Source organism: Podarcis bocagei (assembly GCF_964188305.1).
Source record: "Podarcis bocagei genome assembly, chromosome: 4".
NCBI classification, from domain to species: Eukaryota; Metazoa; Chordata; class Lepidosauria; order Squamata; family Lacertidae; genus Podarcis; species Podarcis bocagei.
In genome coordinates this window covers 74,841,798-74,868,398 of record NC_138128.1, presented here as the reverse complement: position 1 = coordinate 74,868,398, position 26,601 = coordinate 74,841,798, and the positions used below count along the sequence as shown (strand labels likewise).

The window sequence follows — 26,601 nt, the reverse complement described above, 5'->3', positions numbered from 1 at the left end:
ATTCACAGTAGTCCTGTACACCAAAAATAAATCACATAAACTTTTTTAAAAAACACAGATTTTTAATTTCAAGTAATAAAAAATACCCATGCAAAAAAATCATGTAATCTTTAGCTGAGTTCCAACTTAAAAACACATAGTTGATTAAAAAAAATCCTAAATTAGTGATAATATCAGACTGATAAACAAGATAATGTAAAATGCTATTAGTGGACATTGTGCCCTGCCCAATATAGTAGGACTACTATTTTCACTTTCATATTTATTTGTTTCAAGAATGACTTCAACTGCAGAGCAATAATTGCTCAAGAGAATAGAAAGTGCATTTCTCCACATTACCTGAAGCAAGAGTTCAATTTTGAATTTAAAATCCCACAGGTTTTTAAATATAAGCTTTACGTTATATACTGAGAAAGCAAACCGTATTTGTTTACAAAAAACCTAAACTATTCTTCTGTTTGCAGATACTGTAAATGTCATATTCCAATTCTGAATGTGTAAATAAACCAAAGTATGTTGCATTAAATCAACACACACACAAGACTATAAACTGTGCTTCAGCACTAGCAAGAGAGATGGCATCCATCAGCGGAGCAGCCGCCCACATGGTTATTAGAGCTTGGCTGAATGCAATGGAATATTTCTAAACATGAACTTGTAAAGCTCTGAAGGAAAATAAGCACAAGTTCTCCTTTCTTTCTCCCCTCCTCTGCAAGTCAGCAGCAAGTGACACATTACATTTCAGCAGCTCTCCCCCCGCCCCCCGAGCTTATATAAATGCTGGTGTGAGCAGGCCGATGCAACATGTGATCTTGGCAGGTTCACTGACGTTGCCCAAGTTAGTGGCTCAGTACAACTGTAATGTGTGAATCGTCCCTCAAATGAAGGGGTTGGTGCGGGAGGAGTTCACACCCAATATTGGGCAACCATTCTCTCTTGACAAGAGTGAGGGTTACAAAAAAGCAGACCAACTGGTGACATGAACATGTTTTCTCTCCTATGGACTGCTGAATCCCTCACTACTGAAGCAGTCAGCCTGCATGTGAAAAGCTATCAAATCTACTAATTAGTTGAAATACAGTATTTCTACTACAGTACCTTTGTAAGAGCCGCAGTATGATCTTCTCCACAGGAGATGTAAACAATTTTCTGGGATCTTAGTGACTTTAGAAGATTGGGAACATATCTATCTGAAAATTGTAATAAATCAGGAAGTGTAATATACACTTTGCAACAAATTACATAAAATTACATAAAAATAAATACTATAAACTACTGATTTAGTTTATAAACTATTATTATTTTATATAACAAATAGCTTTGTTGCACTTTGAGGTTTATAATTCCACAGTACATGTTGTTCAGAGAAGCACTACAGTGCAACAAATAGCAAAGTGCCTGGAAGTTATGTAGTATTTTATTCACTATTTTGAAAGTACCGTTATTTCCTACAATTAAAGCATGCAAAGCATTTCAAAGTTATTGTAGTTCTGCACTGCAGTAATATCCACGGTTCCTTTCAGCAACTTTCAGTTCAGTGGATTTCTCATCCACTAACACAGACGCTCCAAGCATCAATTCAGCAGAGGAGCATAATTTGGTTTTACAAAAATAAGCACACATTATCTGATCATAACTAAAATGGAAAGTAATATAGTTCATAGTTTTAAATTTTGTGTACTTACCATTTTCATCATTAAGACCAAGTTGGCCAAATTTGTTGCGTCCCCACCCAAAAACTGCTCCAGAAAGAGTAAGCACAAAGCTATGTGCTCCGCCCGCTGTAATTTGTGCAAAAGGTATCCCTTGCAAAGATTTTATCCGTTGTGGGGAAGTCTGTTTTTTGAATTCATAACCTAAACCTAGTTGACCATGTTTGTTCTGTCCCCAGGAAAAGACTTCACTACCTGTTGAAGAAAAGACACACATTTAAGATGAAGAATAACTGTAGGAATTTACGTCACTCTAAGAATTAAAATTACTCCACTATCATACACGACAGAATTCAAATGGTGGCAATAATTTTTCAGCCAAGAAAAAGGGGTATTTTTGAAATTAAATGCTAAAGAAGTAGGGTAGGCAACAAGTCCTACCCTACACACACATTTCCAAGTAAAGCCCAATTCTCAATATATTAATAGTTCCAGGTATTGCATGGAATCTCTGTACATTTTAGAATTTGGAGATCAGTGGCAAACATAAATGCTCATAATACACACATTTCCTTTCCTTAACATGAGCAAAGCTGAAAACTTGTTTACTCTTTCTGTCCTCTCAAAGCTATCGAACACTGGCTATTTTACGATGTGAAATGTTTAGTGTGGTTTTTTCTATTGTCATTGTAAGAGTATTTTAAATTTATACAGAAAAACAAGCAGACAGTCCAGAGATTGATTACCTTTGGAGAGTGCAAGGGAATGATAGTAGCCGCAGGCAACCTGCACTATTTGGATGTCTGACAAGCTTTTTATGTTTCTGTAGGAATAACAAGACATAATTAAATGAACAGCCTTTGCACAAAATGTTATAAAAACACAAAGCTTTATTTCCTTACAGAAAATGCAACTTAATGTTTCAACATTACAGTTCAGTGTGATGTAAATGAGCTGCAGAAGTGTTGGACTCTTTGAGTCTTTGCATCTTTGTAATTTTTCAAGCTCAAACTAGTATGGCTAGTTTAACAAGTCAACAGTAAACTATTAGTAGTTTATGAATCTGCACCCAGAACTGGGATTAACATTATCTATGGCTAGTTTAAACAAGCCAGATTCATAAACTACTAATAGTTTACTGTTGACTTGTTAAACTAGCCATACTAGTTTGAGCTTGAAAAATTACAAAGATGCAAAGATGAAGAAGAAGAAGAAGAAGAAGAGTTTGGATTTGATACCCCGCCTTTCACTCCCCTTCAGGAGTCTCAAAGCGGCTAACATTCTCCTTTCCCTTCCTCCCCCACAACAAACACTCTGTGAGGTGAGTGGGGCTGAGAGACCTCAGAGAAGTGTGACTAGCCCAAGGTCACCCAGCAGCTGCATGTGGAGGAGCAGAGACGCAAACCCGGTTCACCAGATTACGAGTCCACCGCTCTTAACCACTACACCACACTGGCTCTCAATAAGCAATAAGCCCTTTTTACAAAAGCAAAAGGAACAATTTTTCTAAGATGAAAGTTTTTTTTTATTCAAAACAACAACAACAAAAAAGCTTATGTTATCATTTAGTTTTACCTGGGCACTCTGGTATACTCCTCAGTTCCAGGCAAGCCAAGTTGTCCATCTGCAGCAAAACCCCAAGCATAGACTTGACCACTATCATTTAATGCTAATGTGTGGGCTTCTCCACATGAAACCGCTACAATATTTTGAGCATCCAAGGCACTCACCTGCTCTGTAATCAAGAGAAAAAGCAGCATAATGTTACATTGCTCTTGCCCAAACATTTCCATGGACTGCACAACTGAACTAGCAAAAATGTGTTCCTACAAACATGTCAGATCTCCTTTACCTGAGGTCAGAGGTGCTACAAGCCACAATTCACTGGCTTGTAGGAAACCACTTCACTATTAATCTGTGCCTAATAAGGATTGTAGTTTTTCTTCCTCTCTTAAGAACCAAACTTATGCTACCTATATATTTTCATCCTTGGGTGAAGTAACTGCTTTGGTGGGGGAGGTAATTTTAATCACTAAAGTGACACAGCGGATGCTGTCTCTCAGTGCCATGGTCCCTATCCGATTGAGGGAGCCCCAATAAAAATTGAAGATTCTATCTCCTGAATCATATGTAGTTGCACCTTAGTAGCTATCTAGTGAATTCTATTTTAGAACAGAGTTGAACACTACAGTGCTATCAATCAGCAGCAGTACATGAGGTAGACACAGTGGCAACTGAGGACTAGGCAGTTTTGTAGACTAAAGCATTTTCAATAAATCTATTTCTAGAGACCCCACTTCGTATTACCAAAAATTACTTCATGTTTAGTCCAATTAGTGTGTCTTGGCATAAATAGAAAAAAGCACCTCAGTGGTTCCAAGCACTGAAATCAAGCTGCTGCTGCTTTAAGAATTTAAAATATAACACACTTAATGATTAACTAATGTTAATACATAATTTCTCAGACAAAAATAAAAAGTCAACAATACATTTTAAATACTGCCTCTGAATGGGCTACAGTTCTCTAGAAATTAAAAATAATATAAAAACAGATCTCCAACAATTTCTTAACAAAATATCTTGTTGCGTTTTCAGTTCCATATAAATAGAGGCTTTCACGCAATAGCAGTGGTACAAAAGTCAGAAGGGAAAAAAGAGGTCCTAGAAGCTCTACTAATTCTAGAAACACTTCCATAATCTAAGCAACTGCTGCTGCAAGTATAACTGGCACCCACATACAGAACCTAAAGCAATACGATTATCTAACAGGCACCGTTTTAACTTACCTGGTCGTTTCCTGGATTTTTCATGTCCTAATTGTCCTAAATCATTACATCCACATGTATACACAGTCCCATCATCCAAGACAAACACAGTGTGTCTTAGTCCACAGCCTACATCTCGAACCTTTTTGTTTATGAAAAAGTTGCATCTTCTGGGTTCTAGGACAACTTCTTCATCAATGCCCCCCAATCCAAGCTGTCCAAAAGAGGCATTTCCCCAACATAACATGTTGCCAGCCCTCTCAATGATCTGCCAGCTTCAGCATTCAAACGTCCAGCATCACTGTAATGGAGTAGAAAATAAGTTAGTACTAGAATACAGGTGATTTGGTATTTATAATAGGATTCACAAATTTCATCTCTCAATTATTGTGATTAGCCCAAACAAAAACACCAAGAATTTCACGTCTCATTAGAAGAATTCTACAGCAGAAAAATGTAAATATGACTGTTACATGTTCTCTAAAATATTAATCATCTAATTTTAAATAAGTATTTTGCTAGAGCTAGTATTTTTGGACCTCTAAATATCAAAATTGCAAACATTTCTTGCAGGCCAAATGTGGTGGCTGTGTGTTACTCCTACAAGCGAGTAAGATGCGAAAAGGCAAAACCAGAACTATTTATGAAACCAGTAATGACAGCAGGATAGAAAGCACCAAAATGGCAAATCTGAAAGGATTTTTTTGTGCAAGACAAATTTTTGTGCTGACTACAAATTCAGCATGGAGATTAAATTTTCTGGACATTTGAGACTTGGAAAAGAACAGTTCTCTCTTCCCCACCATTTTTACACATTTTCTCCCATGCCTTTACATTTAAGTCAACCCCTAAGATTATATTTAGCCCAATCCTAAGCATGTTTTACTTGATAAGTAGATCCCACTGAGTTCCAGGAGATTTACTCCTAGCTAGGTATGCATAGGATTGCAGCTTTAGACTGAAAACCGCAAGATAGTTAACAAAATCCAGCCACACTTACGAGACACTCAAGATGGTGCTGCCAAGAGCTGGAACATACTTGTAAAAAAGTGGCCTTCAGACATCCATGCCAATCACGGCAAATTCAAGCTATGTTATAAGAACATAATTAGGTAAAAGTTATGGGAATTCACATTTCTCCAAACACAATCACATATTTTCCCCCCACTTGAATATCACTGAAAATAGAATTTAAAGAGAGCCCCTAGCTGAAAAAGCATGGTAAATCTTCGCTTCCTCCAGTATCAACCATTCAGGCCCTACAACTGGCAAGGGGGGGGTGCTGTTAGTGGTGGTTCCCCATGTGTGGAATACCCTTCCCCAGTTAGGTATGTCTGTCTTCTTCATTATTAAAATGCAAGAGGAAGTGAAAAACATTCTTGTCCACCCAGGCATATAGTGGCTGAAAGAAACAGTTCTTGGCAACCCTGAAATCATTAGATATGAGGCTATTTGACTGGCTTTAACTTTTTTTAGATCTTCTAATTGTTTTTAAATGTTTTGAAACACGTCTTTCAATTTTCATTATATTGTTTTATTGCTTGGTTAATTGCTGCCTTGAGCACCTTTCAAAGAAACAGCAGGAGTGAAATTTAATAAATAACAAAAATAATAATTAGATTAAAATGTGCTAGAAAATATATATCACCCTTCTTCAGAAAAAATAAAAGGGCTTATTCTACTTTCAGTGCAATGAAACAGGCACACAGCAACACAAGGTTACTCAAGCAGATCCAGAGAGTTTTCTATATAGCTCTCAGCACGCTTATGTATATTTCTATGATTTATTTTCACCATTTCTTTTAAACAACTTAGATCCTAGATATCTGAAAGATAGCCTCTATCCATACTCATCTTCTCAGGTGTTAAGATGTGCAGAGGGAGCTCTCTTGGTAGCTCTGCCATGCTTAGAAGTGTGAGAAGTGGCAGCTTGGGAGATGGCTTACTCTGTGGTGGCCCCTAAATTATGGACTTCCTTCCCATAGGGGTGCATCTAGGGTCTTCACTATACAGCTTTCACCATATGCTGAAGAAGACACTCCTCTTTGTGCTCACCTTTGATAGTTAAGTTCTTTTGCTGAATTTATACTGTTCCATTTCACAGGATTTGGCATAAAACAATAGGAATTGACATAAAACAATAATGACAAGGCTAAACAACCAGATCAATATTTTTGAACACTAGATACAAGGAAGTCTTTATCATCCACTAGAATGAACACTATAATGGCAATATCAAGCAAATTTATTCTCTCACTAATTCAGGGGCTGTGCTGTCCTGCCATGCCATATAGTTGTATAAACATTTTTATTATTAGAAGATTAAAAAGCAAAAATTCCTGAATTAGAAAGGGTAGGGGGGCCGTAATACGACAAAGCTTTACTGTATTTCTTTCTATTTAGATGAATAATGGTTTGTTTTAGTCATACACCCAATAACTCTGAAAAGATTTACTGTATGAACCTAGAGCTTTCCAGAAGCACCTATAGTATGAATCATTGTTGCTACATCACTTATACGAAGCACAGTAATGCTGTGGATGAACACTAGCAATATCTAAATCTCCAGATGTCTAAAGACTAGGGGCTTATCCACATCTTTTGCCCCACTCTTTCTGCACTTTGCCCAGCAGCAAATTGGCAGATTTCTAAGCACAGATATTACATGCTGACAAGGCGTCACTACTGTCAGCAATCATGCTGTAGCATTCTGTACTAACTGCAGCTTCCCAATTTCAAGCATGAGGGAAGCCCCACATAGAGCACATTAATATGGAGGGTAAACTTACACACAAGAGCTTTCTGTCAACTCTGGATGAAAAACAGTGCAAAGCCAAGTTCCAAAATGGTTTTTTAAAAAAGGACCACAACTTTCATTTTCAAACTATTGCACCTTCCAAAACATATCTCCTTTATGCCTACCTCCATTAAGCTCACAACTTAATGTAGCAGGGAGTTAATGTATATGTCTGCTAGAATTTCCTGATCCACATGTGTAACTACTGCATCACCATAAAAGTTTAAAAATTCAAATTATTTCAAAGATGAAAATTAGTTGGTATGGTTAAAGGCACACACAGATGATTTATATTCTAAGCCATGGATGGGGCTTAGCAAACTAACCCTTCAAAGGGTGTGTAACTCTGACTTGGCAGCTGCAGTTATGAAACAACTCTGACTAGTACCAAATAAATTGCAAAACACCCACTTGCAACTCAACATACCTTAAGCATGTCTAATGGGGAGAAGGAGAATAGAAATGCTATGATTTGCTATCTCTGTGGTTCTAGGTTAACAGGAACTGTTGCGCTAAAAGAATCATTGGATGAGGGAGCACTGTGGCTACAATATTATGCTCACTTACTTGGAAGTAAGCCTTACAGAATATGATGAGACCCACTGAGTAACCAGTTGAGCTTATATAGATTATCTAGGTCAACCTTTTAAGCATTGGCTGAAGGCTATGTGTTTGGACAGGTAGCATTAAAAAGTGAGCACCTTCTGACACAGGGCTCAAGTCAAGTCTCCAACAACTTTACAGTAGCTCTTTTGTCCCCGCCCCCCTTCCCATTTTTGGTGAAGCTGGCGGAGTTTGACATTAGTAAGCATCCAGATGTAGGAGAAGCATAGTTGCAGTCCTAGATACACTTATTTGGAAGTAAGCATCATTGAGTACTTCTGGACCTACTTGAATAAAAGGCTGGGGTGCATATTTTCTGTAAGGTCAGCTCTTTCGGGCCTTGACAGATCATTGCCCTGAACAGAGGTGAAACTGGGCCCTCAGTTTCATTTCAAGCTCCTTCTCTCAAGTTTCAGCTTTCATTTCAATACAGAAGCCCTCTGTACTTCTGCAGCAAGGCTAACTAGGATTCCCATCTAGATGGGTATTTTGGGAGTTTGCTGTATTATCTTATTTTGAATTACTGTACTTTTAATGTATATTTAATTTGAATTTACTATGCAGTTCACAGCTCTGGTAACCTTTGGACTAACAGTGGCAAATAAATAAACTGTAACATTGCTGTCACTTGTTTCTTACTTGTATGAGGAAAAGCGTATTGGTAGCCTTCTAACCAACTGCTCACTAAGAAGTAAAAAAGAAAAGCAAAGCTCTTGCCTTCAGATGTCCCTTCCAATGATGCAAAGGTCACTCAGTAAGCACTGGGTACTTATTAACAAAATAAGAATGTAAATATATTTAACCGAGTACTGTACTGTCTTCACTTTAGATATACCCAACTACCTGTATGTAGGCTCCGGCTATTCTAGGCTGCTGGTGTTTTAGTCACGAAAACACACCATCCTGCATTTGCTCAACACAACGGTTTTTTCATCTAAAAGGCCTGCGACTGGATTCAAAACATATATATAATTATTTAGCAGGGTTCGTTCCCCCCGGAGGTTTCGGCAGCGCTGCATGTGGAGCGCCCCACTTTTTCCTCACGCACCCCTCGGGAAGAGGGGCGAGTGGCAGCTGTCAAACCCCACCAGACCCCAAAAGGCTCGTTCCTGGCGGCGCTGCCCCTCCGCCCACCGCCGCCTCTTCGTGAGTCACGAGGAGGCTGAAGAGAAGCCCCCGACCCCCCACCCCGACCGAGGCCCCGGAGAGCCCCAACTCTCTCCCGCAGGTAGCAGGGCTCCGCTGACCCTCCCCTTCCCCTCTTCCAGGCCCCGCGCTCCACCCCGAGGTCCGCGCTCTCCCGCCGGCCACCTTACCAGCCCAGAAAGCCCGCTTTCTCCTCCGCTTCTCCACCCCCGAACACAGCGTGGACCCCCTCGGGAAAACACACACAGAGCAAGGCCGCCCCGCCCGACTCGCGGCAGCCTCCTGCGCGACAGCGTCCGCCCCCGCTTCTCTCCTCCGACGGAGGAAGCTGCCGGGCTGACTCGGCCCGATGATTCCACCCCAGGCGGGCCCCGGAGTGCGGCAGCGCTGAAGCGGGAGAGCAGGCGGGCGGGCGCGCCGAGAAAACAGGCCCAGCAGCGCCGGCTCGCCTTGCTCGCTCTCCCTCGCAGTGCGCAAGCGCCGGGCCCGCCTGCGTCGAGCAGCCGAGGCAGGCGGGAAGCACGCTCAGGCTCAAGGGCCCGGGGGAACTTTCCCCCTCGTGTTGCTTTCGCTGAGGGGGGAGAGATGGGGTTGCTTATTATCTACCCCCTGCCTCGCTCTCTAGAAGCTGAGGGAAATGGTAGCAAGGCCTTTCACGTCTCCACACACTTTTTAAGTTACTCAGTGGGATCCACTTCACTGTGGAGTAAGTCCCCCACCTACTTCTGAGTAAATTAGGATCAGGGCCCAGGGCTATTTTAGACTGCAAGGCTCCTAGGCAAAGGATGCCGCCTTTTATAAAATATTGGGGGGGGGGGAGGTAAGCCCAGCCCCGCATAATCGATCACAAGACGGAGTGGGTGAACACCGTGTGAATGGCAATGCCCATTAATTTGGGGGGAGGGAGGCCTCAATTTTTTTATTGGGGGGCCGAAGTGACCTCAGCCCCTAGGAGTTGCCTCCTATGGTCTTAGGGCAGTGCAGGGACTTGCCTTTTCTGCCTACTATTATGTTAATACTGTAAAACGCCCAAATATATTTGCTGAGGGATGCCCTATAATACGGCTTAAAGGCATCGTAAAAACAATTTTGTGACAGTAATTGATTCCCACAGATTTGCATACGACTAGATGGAATAGTTCTGAAGAATAGCGCCCATGGACTTCTTTTGTTTCTTTGTTTTCCTATGATGCGCACACACATGTCACAGCAGGCACCACCAGCAGTAGGAGAGAAGTTTCCTCCCGTGAGAAGGAAAAGGGAAGGTCTGTTCTAACATGCTGCCTGCCATCTGTGGTTTTGGCAATTACTTGTATGGAAAGTAGTTAACATTTTTTTAATTCACTGGTTAATTGGAGACACGTTTCAAATCAAGCAGTGAAAAGTGCTAAATTGACACTAAATGGTTAAACTATGAGTAAAGCAATAATAAGAAAGCTCACGATTGCAGCCTAAGACACTTAATATACCTATTTCTGTTGGTATAATTGTAGGAAGTTTGAATGTGATGCAAGGCTCTTTATTAAGGATTTTTTCTCTAGCTTTCTGCTGTGCTTGGTCCTTAATAATTCAAAACTTGCTTTTAAAAAAACTAAACCAAATTACCTGTTTTCCTTTTGTAACTCAGTCTAATTAACCTCCACATTATAGGCGGCATTCCTTTGTTAGGCAGACTGCATGCCAGGATAGTTGATAAAGTGTTTCCTCAATAGGAGAAAATGGTCAGGAAATAATTAGAGATCAGAACTGTGAAGGTGACACATTTCATTTCTAGCAAATGCTAGATTAAGAAATATATGTGAAGGAGCAAAAGAAGCAGGTTTTCAACCAGAGGGTGAAGAGAGAAAATTGACCTGAAAGCTACAAGCATCTTGGGGTGCAAGGTGCATCTCTTAAGGAATCTCATGTAAGGTAGCAGATCTGTTGCCTGGTTAGAAATGTATGTTCTTTGCCTTCAAAGCACATATTACAAAATTATCCTCAGTTTCCAGTGCTCACCAAAGCAAAACAAAAGCAGTTAGCACTGCCCCTGGAACTTCTCATTATTTGGGGAAGTGGGATTTAGAATCAGGTTGTAAATTCTGTGCTGCCTATTCAAACTTTCATAATGTTATAAGGGTGTTTTTTTTTTGTGGGGAGGGGACCCAAGAAATTAATGGAAGTCAGAATCTAGGTACTATTTGGAGTAAGATTCCAGGCCAGTGGAAAAATGCAAGCTATTACTTCCTTTCCAAGCCAGGGCTTCACCTGGGAAAGAGGAGTTAACATGACAAAAGGTGTTGATGGGCCATCAAAGAGGAATCCTTAGGCCTGGGCAGACAGAGGTTGCCAACCTGTCTGGGAGGGGGTTTGATGTGAAACAAAATTGTGCTGGTTTTGAAATGAGAGCTTTGAAGAAGCAGGGGCCACATGGAAGAATGGTTTCCCTGAACAGAAAAGGGGCGGAATTCCTGGGCAAGGGATTTTCCGGAAAGAATAAAGGAAGTAGGTAGAACCCTATGTGAGGCGGCTGGAGGTCAGAACCATCTTGGAGCTGGCTGGGAAGCAGGAACAAAGGGATGGTGCTTAGGGTTGCTCTGTCTGCAATGTTGGGCTGCTTTGAAGAACAAGCTGCTCTTGAAATGACAATGCTGTAAGATCTGCACACCCTTCATCTCAACAGGTGTAAATATGTGTAATTAAAGCATATTTCTAAAAGATGCTAAAGCCTCTGCTGCGCCTTGCTTCTCAGTGGGAACAAGACCTTGAGTACCTGGAACCCCCTGGAATCTTGCACACTGCTCAGCAGAGAATTGTGAGGCATAAAATCTTCATAACAGTATGTACAGTGGACATTAGATGTGTTACATGTTTAAAAATTAATTGGACAGCTGTAATACATACAGGTAGATTACATCCACATAAATCTTCAGAACACAAAACATAACAGAAAAGCACTTTGAAATAAGCAGTAACAGTAACTTTACTCATTTTTTGGTGACTGTCTTTAAAGTGCCAGAACAGCATAGTAGCATGCTGCAGTTCACAGAAATTATTTAGAGTTTGGAGGATCCATTTTTATTTTTTAAACATGAAAGAAGTGACAGGGAATGTTATTAATTAGTAGAGGAAAGTAATGGTTGTCTCAAAAGATTCTCAGTTCTCACAAGTCTAGCAGCTAATGATCAAATTGTAAGGCTAGGATGCCACTGCTTGGGGGAATAGTTGGTTCCTACCTATTACCTCCCATACTGGTGAGTGTGAACGCTTGGTTTTTTTTAATTCTGCTCATTTGAATCACAATCAGTGGCAGCACATCTGAATAAAAAGAACTCAGTACATTTCTCTGTGTTGTGATTATATCGATCTGTTCAAGTAGCAATGTCTTTGCCTGCAGGCAGAGGGAACCAGACTCTTATGCTACAAAGCAACAGCATAATTACCATCAGGACCTATGGAAACAAGTGGCAATGTAGACAAGAAGTGATACTTGACTATTAAAGAATACTTAGATATTTTTGTATTTAAGCCTTCTTTTCATAATTAGTAAAGAGATTTGATAATCTGTTGCAAGTCTGCAAGGGCTAACATCTTTACATTCTACTGGGTACTAGTCTTTAGTTATCAGTACTATCAGTTATTGAATTGTCTGCACTACAATGTAAAAGCCAGTTCATACATAATGAATAATTGTCAAGCCCTCTTAGCTAAAGAAATTTCCCTTAAAATATTGCTGCAGTTGTACTTATGCAGGTGGTGTTGATGTTAGTGTGTATCACTATCTGATGGTTGCCCAAGTGGAAGGCAGCTTACCCAGCCAATGTTTCTCTCCCCCTCCTTACCCCTATAGCCCCATGTACTTCTAAAACCTTGTTCATAGGACTGAGGGGCCCTGAACAGTGCAGGGTGTATTATACAGAGCTGCAATGGCAGGCAGAGTCCTATGCTGTTTCCTGTTCTCTCTTCATCTTGTTACGAGATTAGAACACATGAATAGTGTTATAGTTTTTTTTGGCCAGCTTGGTGTAGGTGAGGCATTGGGCTTTGGGAAGGAGGGGTGAGGGACTATCACACCCAGCAGTGTGACAAATCAGTGTGCAGTCTGCAGGTTCTGTGTCGAAGTACTCTTGTGGCCCACTTGGTATGAAAAGACAGAGGTGCGAATTACAAGAGAAGAATATGCATCAGTGCAATACTTAACCTTAGTTTCTGCTTGCAAAGGTTAAGCTGCAATTGTGGGTTTAGATACAGGTCTTAAGGAGAGAGGTGGCAGCACATAGATGTTCTGGATGCAAGTTTTAGCCAACAAATGTGAGTGCTCAGGCCAGGGTCAGTCCTGTGCACACTTTCTTGGGAGCAATCCCCATTGAACTGAACAGACTAAAAGGTAAAGGTAAAGGACCCCTGGATGGTTAAGTCCTGTCAAAGATGTGTGGTGATGCGCTCATCTCTCTTCAGGCCAAGGGAGCCAGCAGTTGTCCACAGACAGCTTTCCAGGTCATGTGGGACTGCACTGTTAATGGAGAACACATCTCTTCTCTGTTTAGATGTCTGAGGTCTTGGATTACAGAGAGTTTTAAGTCTGCTTCTGTGTTTTCTCCATACAGTACTTGAATATCTGCTTGCACTCTTTTAAATTGTTGGTTTGATGTTTATTTTGTATTTAATTGTGCTTTTAGTAACTGACCTGTGAACTGCCCTGAGAACTTTTCAAATGGCAGGTAGTTTAGAAGTCTACTAAATAAATAAATTAGCAAAGCCAGGAAACAATTCACAAATACTGGGGACAGATGTCCCCCTTCAGTCCCTACACTGGATACATATCAATCTCCTTTTGCTTCCCTTCACAAATATCATAATTTTAGCACCCTCTGTTGTCTAAAGTTCTTGTTTTGATCTGGCAGCAGAAGCCCAATAAAGTAGAGGCTGGAAGAGGGAATTCCACAGTCTGGCAACTTACTCCTGAGAAATTTCCTTTAGTACCTTAATGTGCATTGCCACGAAGTACCAAGTGCTGCCCTACTGTAGATCAAAGTGAGACCACAATTCAGGAAAGGGGGGGGGGAGCTCAAAGCAGTGCCACATGCTGCTGATTTTGAAATGACACCATGTCTTTGCATGGCACTATGATGAAGTACCCTAAAATTAGCCTTCTTACTACTTTGTCAAGACTGCATGCAGGGAAGCAAGTAGCCTTCAGTGGGGAGACGAAAGAGGCGCTGGAGAGGAAAGACCTGGGACTCGCTCACACACAAGCAGGTCACGCCACTTCCCTCACGGTGAGCTGAGCTGGCTTCTATTCAAATTTCCACAATGGATTATTTAAATGTGATCCATTGCGTGCAAGTGTTCTGGGATGGAGGTAGGGAGAATATTACAGTGAGAGCACCAGGGAAAAAGAAGAGTTGTTTACTACTTGAGAATTGGTGGGGTGAGCAGTGGGATGAAGGCAGTTTTAATTTTAAAAGAAAGGGGTAGGTTTTATATTCTCACATGTTTTTGTAATGGAGTTGAGGGTGCTTGTTCAAAGCCTAGTTGCCTCAAGGGCCTTTACCACATGAAAAAGGATTGAATAGAAGGAGATTATCCTTAAAACTTAGGACAGCAAGCTTTACAACTAAAGTAATAGTTAGAAAAGGTATGTCCAGAACTGTCAATTTGTTTAGAAATATTATGGTTTTGATGTGTGACTACTGTACAATAAGGGAGAAATATGAAGCTGGGCTCTCTCTTTTTCTTCTAACAATGAGCGGTAGCCATTTATCAACTTGGAAGTTACCTTACACACCTCCTTCAGTATCTCAAAAAAGTACCTACGGTAACTAGAGGTTTAGGTAAATGCACATTTATTTAAATGTAACCAGTCTCTTCAGTTTAATTTAATGGGTTGATAGTAAAAATTGGATGTACAACCTGTTCTTCCTGTGCTCCCAGAGTGAATTTTCCCTGATGTTTCCCTCTCCCCTCACAGAATATTTCTGAGAAGCCACAATATTCACTTGGGAATAGAGTGCTGTAATGGTGCAGAAATAGTTGCAAGTGAGGGAAATGGGGACCGTGGGGGCAGGGAGACATAGAATGAATGTTAATGTGTTGTCACATGTTTTGTGGATGTGACTAGAAGAAGAAATACTGAAACTGCAGGAGGGAAAGAAACCTATAGAATATTTGTTTAAGGAGGCAAGGAGGACAATAAGCAGCACAACTGCTTGGATGGTTGAACAGTGAACAAATTACCGAAATTAGGGCCACTGTCCACACGCAACAGTTCCAAAACAATGTAAGGAAAGCAGGGATAGTGTCACAGGACTTCCCATGTTTAACTTCCTGGGATGAAGGAAGAGGTTTCCCAAAAGCATCCTTTAACCCCATTAAAAAAATATCAACCATAATAAAGCTGCTCATTATGGAAATAATTTTAACCCCTTTAACCCCTTCCATGAACCATAATATTCTTAAGCTTCCCTGGGATACTTTTCCTACTGTAATAGAAGTCAATAGAACATTCCCCAGAAAACCAGTTTGATATTAAAAAAAAAATCCTGGAAGTAAAGAAAAGAGACCTTTTCACCCATGTGAATATAAGTTATGGCCCAGGAGGCAGATCTACATATTTTAAATAACTGGCCACTCATTCTTGTGAGAGAATGGAGTAGTGAATGAAGCCATAGGTTGTGATCAAAATAATGAAATGCTGTTCCCTGTTTGTACCTATTTGTGTTTCCAAAGCCAGCCAGGTCAGCACATTAGCCAGCCAACATCGTGTTCCTCATTTCATCCTGAACAGCGAAGAACTGGTGAGTGATGATACCTTCTACATTCTATCTGCAAGCTTGGTGGTACTAGCTGTACCTCTCCTAAGGCAGTTGCTAATGGTCAGGTGTTTCATGCGCACAACACTATGAAGTTTCATAGAGGCTATGATGTCTGAACTGTAAGGCCAGGTTATCTATTTGTGGATCAAAGAAAGTGCTTTCTTGTAGTTCCTCTCAGCATAGGAAGGATTCCCAAAATCCACCTACTCCCCAGCATTTTAAAATAAATCATGATAGTAGTTCTGCATACTGTATAAGGAATTTACTTAATTGTTTATGTAGGTCAAAATCTACATTTCCGTGACCTAAAAGCAAACAACATATGATGTGCCCTAAAAATAAATATTTTGAATCCTTTTTCTGGCATTCATTTCTGAACAAGTGAATGTGCCTAGACCTCTGAATCTCCATTTTCCAGGGTATCAGTTCACTCATAGAGGTGTATGCATTCATGCGTTCAGGTATGTGCAGGTAGACCCCATGCAAATGTTACCTTTAAAAGAGTGAAGGCCAGCCAAGAGGTTTACCCTCAAACATGCATTCCGTGTTCATTTGTGCACAAATGAATGTCAATAAGAACCTTGAAATGCAGTGAGCGCATGTTCCAGCATACTTTAGAATATATGTTTATCTTCACCCAAATATGAAAATGTGTCATATGATATGCTCTAGACCAGGGGTCAGCAAACTTTTTCAGCAGGGGGCCAGTCCACTGTCCCTCAGACCTTGTGGGGGGCCGGACTATTTTTTTTTGGAGGGGAATGAACGAATTCCTATGCCCCACAAATAACCCAGAGATGCATTTTAAATAAAAGCACACATTCCGCTCATGTAAAAACACCAGGCAGGCCCCACAAATAACCCAGAGATGCATGTTAAATAAAAGGACACATTCTACTCATGTAAAAACATGCTGATTCCCGGACCGCCCGCGGGCCGGATTTAGAAGGCGATTGGGCCGGATCCGGACCCCGGGCCTTAGTTTGCCTACCCATGCTCTAGACTCTTAAATGTACATTCACAGACTATATACAAACTTATATTATCCCCAGCCCCTAAATAACTACCCAATTGAGAATTCCTGATAGGCAGGGGAAGGAAGTTCCTTAACCAGGGTGTGGCAAGCAAGAGTGACTTTCTAAATAACTTTTACATTTGCATGTGACACATGGAGAGTGCTATCAAGTGGCCAACCTCAGCTGACCACAGAAATTGTGTGGGACATATGAATAGTAGATATTTATAGGCAACAGACTTGATACAATTTTTAACAACTATCACCTGCTTAGAACTTTTAAATCTTAAAATGTGTTGACCCGCTGTCACAACCATAATTTCATAAGAGCCTTCCTTACAATTCTTACTGCCATGGTTTCCCACTTAGTAATGACTTAATATTTGACCCCAAAGCTCATATGCATCTTGGTGTGTTTGTGTAGAAGTGTAAATGGAGTGTCCACAATGCTGTGCACAGCAGAAGATACTCTTTCTTTGCTGCCCTGGGCAGGGCTGGGCCTACTGTTAGGTGGAGTGAAGCAGCTGATTTTGGACATCATGAAAGGGCAGCAAATTGATAGTTACTTACTTAATTTTGGTATTTTTTACTGTCACGGGGGAGGAACATGCACTTGTGGGATTTTCCCACCTCAGGTGCCAAATTAATTTGACGGGCTCTGAGTATTATGTATCTTGACTTGAAGCAGATGGGGAGGGCAGGGGAGATCTCTAGTGAAATTCCAAACAAAATATTTTAATGTGCCAGTAATTAGGATATTTGTGATTATACTAGTCATGTCAAATGACTGATATTTAAAACCTAAGAAGGTTAGGAAATAACCTAACACAGTTATATTATTAGACTTTACAATGTTTCTCAGAAGTGAAATTCACTGATTTATTGTGGTCATTTTGGATGGTAATGAAGGAGGTGAGGACAGGTGACCCCACCTAGGCCCGAAGTCACACACCCCTCAATAATCACCTCAGGCCTCAAAACTGTCCAAAATTCCTTTTGTCTTCTAAAAATCCACAGCTACAGCTTTTCTGTGGATTCTCACAAGATGCTGCCGCATAAGCAAAACCGTTACTTTTATCAGTACAAGAAGGCTTCAAAAAGCTAATGAATAGGCTCTGTTCAGGGCAGGCCTGAGAACTGACTTTTATCTCATTCAGTTGCAACATCTTGGACATGCTGAACCACAAGGCTCCCCCCCCCCCAGCTTCTCACCCCCTTTCCTGGGAAGAGTCCAAAAGAGTCCCAAGACAGCAGCTTTCTGTTCATGCTCAGGGAAACTCGAGGCAGGACTTCAGAGGAGGAGGAGAAAGGGGAGGGAACTAGAAAGGGAATATATGCTCTGTGCAAATGACTGTGAACTCGTGCTTGTTTGTGAACTATCACACTTGCTCCTTCTACCAGTTCATGGATGGTAGAAATAAAGCTTTTTCTCCGAAACTATTCCTTGAGTGTATGTTGACTCCCATCTCCCTTTCCCGGGCACAATATTTTTCCCACCCGCGGGCAAAGTCTCATAAGGCTACAGTAAGATGGATGCAGCCTTACTATGCTACCCCTCCAGTTTTCTTCACTAAACAACCATGTAGTTCTAAGGTCTGTCCCTTGGCTTCCACCATAGGCTTGGTCAAGGAGTGAACCCCTTTTGTATTCTTGCACCAGCTTACTAGTACCAGAACCTCAAAGCCTTAAAAATCCTGAATCTTTACCAGCTGCTCTCTGTCCCCTGCAAGTTGGTAGCTGTCTGAATTTCCCCCTCTTTAGTGCACTGTGCACAAGGATTTGCCACTGGTTGGGACCCAAAAATGCTCTGAGCCCTGTCCAGCCCACCACATTCCTTCTTTAGCATGTTGATCACACCAGCACTCTTTTTCTGGTGAGAAAGAGAGAGAAGCAAAGAAATAGACAGTGCAGAAAGGGGTTCTGTGATGCAGATTGGCGTTAAAGGTGCTAAAAAAAGAAAGAAAGACTGCTGCAATAAAGCATAGGCTGGAAATATTTTTGTTTTGTAAAGGTCATTATTTCCTTGTCCTTCTCCATCTAAAATACTATGGGAAACTTCTACATTGTTCTTCACACACAGCGTTTCTTCCGCTCTAGGCCCCTCCTAATAGATTTTCTATAAAGAGCAATCTGAACAAAAGACTTCAGTTACCACCACCTGGTGCCTTTACATTAAAAATCAACAGTTCACCGCCTAATATACAAAGATACAAATGCATGCAATCTGTCACTATAGGTACCCAGCAAACTAAAGCACATCTTATTTTTCATATACAACGAACAATTGAATGAAAATCATAAAATGAATCTGTTGCATCTTCCAGATTAAAATGACAAAACTGACAGCTTCTCATTTATTTATATTTCATATACTCTGTACATATGGCACAATTTGAAGGGTTGGTTCAAATTGTAATCTCAAAATTCATTCTAAGTATGGAGGATTTATTTCTCAGGAGTGCTTGAACTGATAGAAAACAAAGCCTAGTGAATGATAAAAGTAATGATTCAGTTTAAGTTAAAACTGAGCGGCCTACATAAATTTGTTTAGCTACCAATTCTCTTGAAGCCAAACAGTTTCTTCAACCTCTCTCATAACTCATTCATGTTAATAGACAATAAAATCTTAATTAAAAACGTTAGAACTGCAACCTGTGTGTGTTTTTTTTAAAAACTACACACAATATTTTTCTAATAATTGGAACTGGCAGCTACTGTTGTAAGCAGCTGTTAAGTAAGGTTATTGTTTTGCTTTCTCTGTAGGATTTCTAATAGCTTAATTAGAGTTTCTTAGACTTACCCAAATAATTGTTTTTTAAAAGATCATTCGTTCTAAGCTTGTGAGCCAGGTCTGCTCTTCCTTGTTGGAGAAAACAATTATGCATATCACTGGGAAAAGAAGCTTTAATTCATAGCTAGAGAGATTTCTCCTCGGTCACACATGTACTAACTAGTCTAATAAGGTTTATGTTAATGCATGGTCTGTCATATCAGACTATATTTTAAATGCTGTGACCTGTTCCGTTTTGCCCAGTCATAGTGACTCAGCTGATAATTTAGGCATTAGGGAACACATTGGCTCAGGAAGCAAATTAAAAAGCTCAGGAAAATATTCTTCCTTAACTTTATAGTATAGGCATTTAAGCAACTTTTCTGTGGTGGTGGGGTACATGGGATATATGTTTTTTGTTTAATGGGAAACGGAGGGATTAGCTGGAATTATAGGTGCTTTTCATTAAATGTTACCCACCACACAACAAACGCACACCCCTTTTGGCTATCCAAGGGACACTTTTTGCCATTCCCTTGGTGGCACTAGAAAGAAGGTCTTGCTGGCGTATAATTAGACAGCCTGCTCACCACCGTATGCATTCAGTTAGCCAACCTGCTTTTGCATACTTGGCATAAAGGCAGCACTTCACTGTGAATCCTGTTTGTCCTTAGCACCATTTTTTTCTTTATAAATGCCTTCTTATTAAGAACGGTAACACCATCACATAGCAAATCAGATTTGGCAGTACTTTGATGTTTCTGAGAGTGAACAAAGCTAATGTAGAGTGAGGTACAATGCAATGCTTCCTGAGTAGACATTGCCTTCTCTCTGATGTAACTTTGTGACCTCAACCCATAGTCATATCTTATGGGCTGTGTGGGAACACTGCTGTTACTAAAATGAAGAAGACGGCTGGGCAGGGGGTAGGGAAATGGCACCAAAGCAATAGGTGATTGGAGCTGTGAATATCACTAGTGAGTAGAGCTGCCATATATCCCACTTCACAGATGGCAATCCTCCACTTCCAGAGGCAGCATGCCTGTGAATGCCATCAGCTACTGATGGTATTGATGGTGTGATGTAGTGGTTAGTGTTAGACTAGGACCTGGGAGACCAAGGTTTAAATCCCAACTTTGTCATGAAACTCACTGGATGACCTGGATCCACTCACTGCCTCTAAGCCTAACCTACCTCTTAAGATTGTTGTGGGGATTAAATAAGGAGGAAGAAAACCATGTATGCCACCTTGAGCTTCTTACATAAAAAAGTGGGATATAAATGCAGTAAACAAACAAAGAAATCTCAAGAGGGGAGAGTCCTACTGCACTCACATTCTGTTTGTGGGCTTTCCACTGGCAAGTGGTTGGCCACTGGGACAATAGGATGCTAGACTAGGTAGCCATTGGCCTGATTCAGCAGGACTCTTGTGTTCATATGACTCCCATGTTTCATCAGCCCCAGCCAAGATGACCAATGGATGGGGATGCTGAGAGCTGTAGTTCACAACATTTGAAAGGCCACAGGTTGTTCACCCCATTACAGTGGTGAGAATGTTGGAATAGGACCAATATGACCTAGATTTAAATCCTCACTTAGCCATAACATTTGGTGGATGACCTTGAGGCCGCCATATACCTCTCAGCCTAACTTAACCTCACAGGATCATGACAGAGATGGGATTCACTGTCCATACAAACATTGTGAATTGTGCATGCAACCTTGAATGCAGGATTCAAGCATTATCTATCCATGGGATCTACAACAGCAGCACCCAATCCACTCAGGATCTTCCCTGATGGATTACGTCTTGTGACAATATATTGGCTCCTTCCCAAAGAGCAAACAGTGCCACTAGGATGGCAAATTCTTTAATTTGCTATATAAATGTTTTGCAGCATATTTTTTCATAGTATACACCAGCTGTCAACTCACTTTACATGTAAATGAATGAAATTTAAGGCTAGAGCAAAGAAGTGATTCAGTAGCAAAGGAAAAGAAGAATTCCAGTCAGATAAGTGAAAAAAATAGAGGGAGGGAATTTAGGCTGATGCAGTCATATAAGTTTTCAATAGACTTGGTGAAACTCTAAACAGCATTTTCCAAAGTTAGTATTATTAACCATATTGACTGGCATGAAGAAATAACTATGCCAGATTTATGGTGAAAGGAGGAGCATGTTAAGTCTTATAGAAACTTCTGCCCCAGCTTAGTATTTTCTTTCAGTGTCAGAATATCAGTTCAGGTTAAAGGCTGAAGTATGACACTGTTTTGAATTGCGCTGTTTAATTGGCTTCTTGGTTTGCTAATATCCTAGAAATATACCAATAATATCAGATTTATCTGGCAGCTCCTGACTTCTTCTTTTTTCAAATTTTCTGCCACATTAGTAATTCACAATACTTTAGACTGAATAGTTTTTGAGATTAGGAAAATATACAAGACTGGATTTCACTGAGCCTATTCCCCCAACTCTATAACTTTAACTCTTCCCTTTCCAAATAGTATTGCCTTTTTATCAAACTATTTTCTTAAATGGGGTGGGATGCAGAATCATGACCAGGAATTCAGTAAAAAGGGGAGGGAGTATTTAGCCTTTCTTCGCAAAGAATGATAATAACCCATACAAACATCTGGTGTTGGGGGAAATGGAACTGTCTGCTTGGAAGCAGAGTTGTTATTCCATTTCCAGTTCAAAGTGGAGCAGCAGTGATTGGGTGGTGTTAAATAATCCATATTCAAAAGCATCCTTAGACTGAATATTTGAAACTGATGCTTGTTTTTTGGAGTTCTCCCCTTGAGTGATGATGTGAGGTTTCACAAAATGTAGTACATGCTCATGAACAGTAGAGGGAGTGTGGCAAGCAATCAGAGTGAAAAGAAACAATGGTTTAAATTTAAAATCCAGCCACTAATGAAATGACTGCTTGCTGCTTCAGCACATTTGTAATACAAAAGTACGTATCAATTCCTGTCATAAAACATACTATCCAACTGTGCCTGTTTAATACCTATTGATAGGCTGCCTGCTTTTCTTGCGAGATAATTTATGCTGAACTTTGGAACTTCTGAAGATGTGCGTACATGGAGCTGGTTGCATTTTTTTAAAATCCCCATTAGTGTGATTGTTTCTGATAATGTGTTTCCTGAGCAATGTATTTTAGGATTAATATTTTTTACCTTAAAAAAAAATCTCTGACAGGGCACTACGCCAACTCCTATGGCAATGTTTTTTTTTTTTTAATATGCCTTGTTTAAAGTCCTACTATGAATCTGGACTGAGTAAGACAGCAATTTCTGCCTTCCTAAAGGACAGGGCATTTGTGCTGAATACAAAATGGGGTGAGAAGCCAGCGGAAGGATTTGAGGAAAGGGTAACATGTGGGCAGAACCAAGAGATGTGAGTAATTTTGGCATGCACCTTTACCTTGCTGGATTAGGGCAATAGCATTTTAGTACTTTGTTTTATTTGTGTGGTGTTATAGATCAAGTTGCACGTTGCTGTCAGGAACGTGACCTGTTTGTTTTTCTTACACCCCCACACCCCAGTGGAAAGGATAAAACATTTGTGGATACGTATATTAACCAATTCATCCTTACAACTCTTGTTTAGATGATGAAGAAAATAGAAGTGATTTCATGTATCATTAATGGAAATACTGCATCCAATTCTAGGAATGGTGCCAGTGCATGAGGCAGATAGCATATAATTAATAACTTGAAAACCCAGAAAGTATGACAACTTGAGAACAGCCCAAGTGTGATGTTGTCTTATTTCTTTTATGATGATGACTCTTAAGGGAGTACCAAGTTCCAGTGGGTTTAGTATGTTACCATAAAAGCAACTCATTGTCTCTTGAGACAGACAAATGCCAACAATAACAACAGTTTGGCTGTTTTCATGCTGCTAGGTGTGTACCATCAGTCTATTTTAATAGAGTATCACTTTCTTATGTTTAAGTAGGTGCACTTGCCATCATATTTTGGGACACCTTTTGCAGGCTGCACACTTGCACTTGCCTCTGTAACTGGAGTCATTTAGGGCCTCACTTTCCCAGGGCAGGGAGCAGGTCTTACAGGACTCATAGCCAATATGGTTTATTAATTACTGCTGATATTCTAATTGCTGCTGTTCAGTTTTAAAGAGGTGAATGTGGTTTTAATTGGATTGTTGTTGTTAATAGTATGCTTTCTGAAATTTTGTACAGTGCCTTGAAAATGAAAGGAAAATTAATTTAAAGATCAACTTCATATATCATAACAAGTTTGAGTTCACTGCTGTACATTCTTCCCTCCAGACATTTAGACACAGATGTTGTCTCTCACTTAAAAACAATAGACAAAGAAGTTAGTGGTGTGGACTTCAGAAAAAGGGATTCTGGATTGAGTCACTAGGAACTTACGTGTGGAGACTGTGTCTTCCTCTAATGTTTGACATTTTGAGGGAGATGTACACCTCTCCTCACTAGGACATGTCTGGCAAGGAAATGATATATGGATTCTTAATCCTAAAAAATGGTGGGGACATAACCTTCACATATGCTGTCGCTTGTCTTCCTCTCTTGACATTCTCCTGATCCTGCCAAGATTGCTGGTTTGGTAGGGTGGAGGAATGTAATACTACATGCATCAAATGGTGTTGCCACATCATATTTGGTCTGCAATATATTCTCAGTTAGTATCAACACAGTTATTTCTATTGCAGATGCAGATACAAATCATTTATATTAAACGATGATGACAGATAATGTAAAAAATTATTACTAATGAGATGGCCACCAAATAATGGGCATGTTTGCAATTTGCAGCCCTTTGCCATTTAGAGTTTGGAATATTCAAACATGCAAAGAGAGGAAGGGGTAGAGGAGTGGCTGCCTTTGTCATAATGACCCTTAACTATATTTTGAGAGGGTCTGTTCATATACATTTAAACAGTATCAAATACAAACATAGCGATACTTTATCTGTATATTTGATTGCTCCACACACACCCTTACTGTGCAAGCATGTAAAAATGTGAATTTTCTAAGACTGTTACAGATTCTTAGGAAACCAGACACAGGTAAGAGCTGAACCCCTGGAAGGTGTGGGCAGGCTGTTACCGTATGGTACAATACAGCTAGTGGTACAATACAGCTAGCAGAACCCCTGGAAGGTGTGGGCAGGATGTTACCGTACGGCACAACAAGCTAGCAGAACAGCTAGCAGATTTTACAGCATGCATCTGGTTTATTTCTGTTAACAATAGTTTTTGTTAATTAATGTGTGTGTGTGCGTGCGTGCATAATATAAATATTAGAGTATCCAACCTAATTTCATTTGGTTACATTTCAGCCTGGATTTTTTCCAATGGAGCCTAACACCCCAGTCCTAAAACCTTTATTTTAAAGCAGGTTCTATTCATGTCAGTAGTATGCTTAGGATCTCAGCCCTATTTTCTCTTACTGTGCTTTTCAAATGTTGAATAGTCAGCCTTTTTACTGATGCCATTTTTTTTAGGGCCACAGTAATCATTATAGTGGAGGATTGCCATTGACTTAAATGTGACTGGGATCAATCTCTACATGACAGTAACTTTACAACTGCATAACCATAACTCTGTCTTCAAGTGTTTTCTGTTGGAAGTATTTAAATTATGTTTACAAATGGCTTGGTGACACCCTGATATACATTATTGGTTTCAAAAGTTGGAATGTATTTATTGCTATCTTTGTGGAGTGCTAATGTGGCATAATCCATATCGAGATTCCATGCAGGATTTAAAACCTCCGGAAGAGTTTGTGTAGAGTTGTGAAACTCCTCAAGAGTCTCTCCAGTACTGCAAAGCTATGTAAGAGTCTGTATGTCTTTGTGGAAGGGAGGGGTCTGCAATGATGTAAATAAACATCCAATTTCTTCACTATTCCAGTATCTAAGATATTCTTGGAGACTAGAATAGTTGCGGAATGCTATACTTTTATTTTTACAGTTGCATCTAATACCAGGAAATTAAAATATATTTAACCAGCCAGGAACTTCTCCAATCAATGTTCTGAATGCCATTCAGATTGCTCCTTAAAGTCCATCCTTCCTCTGAAGCCATTGGTTTAATCCAATTGAAACAAACTAGATGCTACAAGGAACGTATGGCATTTGTGTGTCTGACCTATCTCCCCCAGTAATATACACTGAAAGTCACATATTGACACTGTACCATAACACTCTAAGTTCCCCGTCCCAGTTTTACTTCATTGACCTCCCCATGCAAAGGGTAGGGAAACTCTGAGTATGATTATGTCATCGCATGTGCTCTCAGAGATGAGAGTTCACAGCCACCATGTGGCCTCCTGCAATGTCTAACTTGAACTCTAGTTCTTCCCAGTTGAAGCAAAACCAAGCTATACTTTTTCTATCCATTGAAATTTGCACCCATCTGAAATTTGCAATGCAGTTCGCCAACCAAGATTGTTGGGTTTTTAATGCATCTATTGAGGGAAGCGAGCATAAAAATGAGTATATTAGTGAAAACAACATACAAAATTGTGTACATTTGTAAAAACTGCATACAAAAATGTGTTTATTGGTTAGTCCTGATATTTTTCATATTTATTTCAGCTTAACTGTGACTTAATTAGCATGAATGCAACCTGATTTATTATACTGTATATAAGAACAGCAACAAAATATTTAAAAGCTCACAGCCTTAATAGTGATAAAATGTGCTGTGTTCGCTTCGTAAATCTTAGGTTAAGCCCCTGGGACATAATCCCATAAACAGTTCCTGTTTATTTCAGTCAGACAACATGTCTTCAGGCTTCATGTACTAGCAACAGATGTTTAGGATGGAGTTATTAATTAAAACATAAGTGGCACCTTACAAACCATGACCTCATGCAACCGTTGCAGGCAAAATGGTATTGTAGGTTTATATGACACTGCCGGTATTTAGGATTGCATTTTCAGGATGCAAGATGATAACCCACTGCAAGCTGATTTGAATGGATCAGCCAGGCACAATTAAATGCCCTTGATTTCAATGGGAGAATTAAGCACTTGCTTAATTATGTCTCACTGAATCCA

At 40.2% G+C, this 26,601-nt stretch overlaps 2 protein-coding genes across 15 annotated transcripts in view; one reads left to right on the top strand and one right to left on the bottom strand.

The window, feature by feature from the left end:
* Positions 1-9,410, bottom strand: part of HERC4 (HECT and RLD domain containing E3 ubiquitin protein ligase 4) — a 30,850-nt gene extending 21,440 nt beyond the window's left edge. For 2 of the 11 annotated variants that reach the window (XM_081190814.1, XM_081190816.1), the window contains exons 1-7: positions 9,134-9,409; positions 5,418-5,506; positions 4,439-4,718; positions 3,228-3,387; positions 2,399-2,475; positions 1,686-1,907; positions 1,099-1,190 (exon numbers count right to left, since the gene is read on the bottom strand). In XM_081190814.1, coding sequence (XP_081046940.1) covers positions 1,099-1,190; positions 1,686-1,907; positions 2,399-2,475; positions 3,228-3,387; positions 4,439-4,664 — 777 coding nt within the window. In that variant the 5' untranslated portion in view covers positions 4,665-4,718; positions 5,418-5,506; positions 9,134-9,409. Of the gene's footprint in view, positions 1-1,098; positions 1,191-1,685; positions 1,908-2,398; positions 2,476-3,227; positions 3,388-4,438; positions 4,719-5,417; positions 5,507-8,456; positions 8,502-8,660; positions 8,985-9,133 lie in introns of those variants that run through there. The other 9 variants (XM_081190818.1, XM_081190821.1, XM_081190820.1 and 6 more) reach the window with 9 other exon arrangements.
* Positions 9,411-11,719: 2,309 nt separating this feature from the next.
* MYPN (myopalladin) overlaps positions 11,720-26,601 on the top strand; it is a 67,862-nt gene continuing 52,980 nt past the window's right edge. Inside the window, exons 1-2 of one of the 4 annotated variants that reach the window (XM_081190805.1) lie at positions 11,720-11,781; positions 15,672-15,739. The gene's annotated coding sequence lies outside the window, so the exon portion shown is untranslated. Of the gene's footprint in view, positions 11,782-14,112; positions 14,222-15,671; positions 15,740-26,601 lie in introns of those variants that run through there. The other 3 variants (XM_081190804.1, XM_081190803.1, XM_081190808.1) reach the window with 3 other exon arrangements.